Below are 3,149 nucleotides of genomic sequence, written 5' to 3' on the forward strand. Positions count from 1 at the left end.
AAGTTAGGGTCTCAGAAACCCACTGAAGCAGTTCTACACTGCCCTATAAGGTCCCTGTGCGTGGGAATTGGCACCATGGCGTGAACGTGAGGTTTTTTTAAGTTAATAGATACAAAGTAAAATAAATGCTTAGTGCAAGAAGACACACATGTTCAATCCTTTTGTCTGTCACTATTAATTCTTATTGACTTTTCTTCAACATAGCAACATTTTGAATTTTTGCTGTATTTGAAATATTTTACAAATATAAACTTTATAATGTGCTGTTAAATTTTTATAGAAAATGGTATTTAAATATTTCTGTGACTACATAGGAAATAAGTGAAAGTCAGAATACAAAATGTATCAATCCCCGAGGGTCATGAAATTCAACTCTACTAGAAAATCATATGAAATTCATGCTGAAAACCTAAAAATTATTGATGTTTTTGAAAGTTTTTCATTATATGCTCAAAATATTAGAGCATGTTGCAGTTTTATAATATGGTAGTTTAAGTCTGTCATTGACTTTAACGGGAGTAATATTAAGCACTTATTATTAATATCTCAATTGTCAGGGAAAATGGCATAAATTAGGTGCCTATGGTTATTCACTAGTCATATTCAACCAAATTCATTTGACAGTCCTACCAATAAACACTAAATCAGCAGGATATGTATATAAAACAACAAGAAGAGCAAAAGAAATTTAGAATAACATTTAAAAGAATCTTATTTAAGGTCACAAATACGTTGAGGTTTTAGGAGAAATTAAGTGTTCTATATAAAATACAGGGAACCTTGGTGGTATAGTGGGCGAGCCACTGGGATGTTAAGGCCAAGATCAGCAGCTCCAAACCCACAGTTGTTCCCAGGGAAAAGGACGAGGCTTTCTGCTCTCTTAAAGACCAGTAGCCTCCGAAACGGAAAGAAACAGTTCTACTTTGACCATAGAGTCCCCTCAGAGATGAAATCAACAAAATGGCAGTGATTTTTTGGCATACAAAATAGAGTATTCAACACACTTTATCTTAGTCAGCCTTGAGTATAGTTGAACAAATATTAGTTACCACAGATAATATTTATTTTTCTTACAGTTCAATAAAGCATTAAAATATGTATTATTTGCAATTTATAGACCTAGGGGAAATTAATTGGAGAGAAATATATGAATACCTGAATGGATCAAACAGTTAAGAAAAAGTACACCAATCACATTTTCGGGGAAAGCAAGTATTTCTTAATATATTTAAATTATAAAATATTTAAGTACATATTTGAGGTGAAAACATAAATACAACTACTTTTCAACAACATCCCCAAAGGAATGTGTTTAAGTAAGCAATTAATAGGAAAAGAATACAATAATCTTCCGGTTCTAGATCACTGTGATATAATAGTGGACCTCAGAACAGGTTTTGGGGTACCCGGTAGCCCTCAGACAGGTGGGATGGATGAGAAACAGATGAATGATCCCACAGGAACATAACATCCCAGTGGGAAACAGGAGAGCTGTTACATTCTGACGTCCTGGTAGAGAAACAGCACCATGTGAGAGTCTGTCCTTTGAGCACACAAAACTATAACTGGGTGCTCTTACACCTAAAGCTTCATCGATTAATAGACTCGTTTATTTGGTCTTTTCATAGTACTGTTATTTCATATTAGCATGTGTATATAATTATCTAAGTTGCATAATTACAATGAGAATTATATTGTAGAATATGTGACTAATGATAGCCTAAATAAATAAAACCTAGTGTAATTATGATTCACTTGGTTAATTATGGTATCTAGGTTAAACAAGATAAAATTACCGTTTAAAATGTAAAAAAATATTTTACAAAAGAGCAGATAGAAAAAATAAGATGTCTAAATAACTTCTTAGCTGTTAATATGAACAAATATATATTGCCAGTAGAAAAAGATTATCAGACAATATACTTCTTCAGAGGACTTTGCAAATGAAACAACATTTTTGTGTGTTGCAAATGGAGGTGGAAATGGAGATAAAAATAATATATTTCCTCGGTAGGCAGTAAATGAAATAAAACTACTCATAAAAAAACTGAGATATGTTTTGCGAATGATGAGGGCAATGAATATACAAATGTGCTTTACACAGTTATGTATGGATTGTGATAAGAGTTGTATGAGCCCCTAATAAAATGATTTTAAAAAACAACCCCCCAAAATTGAGATATTCTGATAAAAATGTAATCTCTCTCTATGGGTTAGCTTTTGGTCACCAGCTAATTATATACTAAATGTGTTCTAATAATAATATACATACATAGGAATTACCTATACTGATGCAATCAATCTGACGGGCAAGCTTTTGATCTTTGACTCTCAATATTACATATACATAAGTGATAGAAATGAAAACGAAACCTGAGAACAGCTTATTTTGCTGCAATTCAGAAATAATTTATACAAGTAGGAATACTAAAGGAAAGTGGGTTAATATTATGGTATTTTATACTAAGAAATGCCAGATAAAGGAAAAATAATGGATAAATGGGATCAATGCATGTGTGTACTATCTTTCCTCCTTTGATTCTTCTTCTTTTTTTTTTTTTTTAGGAAATTTTTTAAATGCATCTCTCAAAATCTTAAAGAAATCATACTAAAATGCCTAATTCTACCATAGTGACTGAATTTCTACTCTCAGGATTTTCTGATGTGTGGGAGTTCAGAGTCTTGTACACAATGTTATTTTTACTAATGTACTTGGCTACTCTCACAGGGAATCTTCTCATTGTCACAGTAATCACTCTTGATCAAAGACTTCATACCCCCATGTATTTCTTCATCCTGAATCTGTCTGTCTGGGACATGTGTTACATTTCTGTGACTGTACCCAAGGCGTGTGTCATCTTCCTGCTAAACAACAGGGTGATTTCCTTGGTTGGATGTGCAGCTCAGATTTTCCTCGTCGTGTTATGTGCTTATACAGAGTTTCTGCTCCTCACCATCATGGCCCGTGACCGCTATGTGGCCATCTGCCAGCCCCTCCACTACCATGTGATCATGACCCCTCGAGTCTGTGTCCAAATGACGCTGGCCTCTGTGCTCAGTGGTCTGGTCTATGCAGGTGTGCGTACTGGGAACACATTCCACTTGTCCTTTTGTCATTCTAATGTGGTTCATCAGTTTTTCTGTGATAT

At 34.0% G+C, this 3,149-nt stretch overlaps 1 protein-coding gene across 1 annotated transcript in view; it reads left to right on the forward strand.

Moving 5' to 3' along the window:
- The first annotated feature begins 2,610 nt into the window (after positions 1-2,610).
- Positions 2,611-3,149, forward strand: part of LOC105978808 (olfactory receptor 14C36-like) — a 1,076-nt gene continuing 537 nt past the window's right edge. The window contains exon 1 of the mRNA XM_030888734.1: positions 2,611-3,147. Coding sequence (XP_030744594.1) covers positions 2,614-3,147 — 534 coding nt within the window. The 5' untranslated portion in view covers positions 2,611-2,613. The remainder of the gene's footprint in view (positions 3,148-3,149) is intronic.

Source organism: Echinops telfairi, unplaced genomic scaffold, assembly GCF_000313985.2.
Source record: "Echinops telfairi isolate 266 unplaced genomic scaffold, ASM31398v2 ScPeMD7_7469;HRSCAF=8507_0, whole genome shotgun sequence".
Lineage (NCBI taxonomy): Eukaryota > Metazoa > Chordata > Mammalia > Afrosoricida > Tenrecidae > Echinops > Echinops telfairi.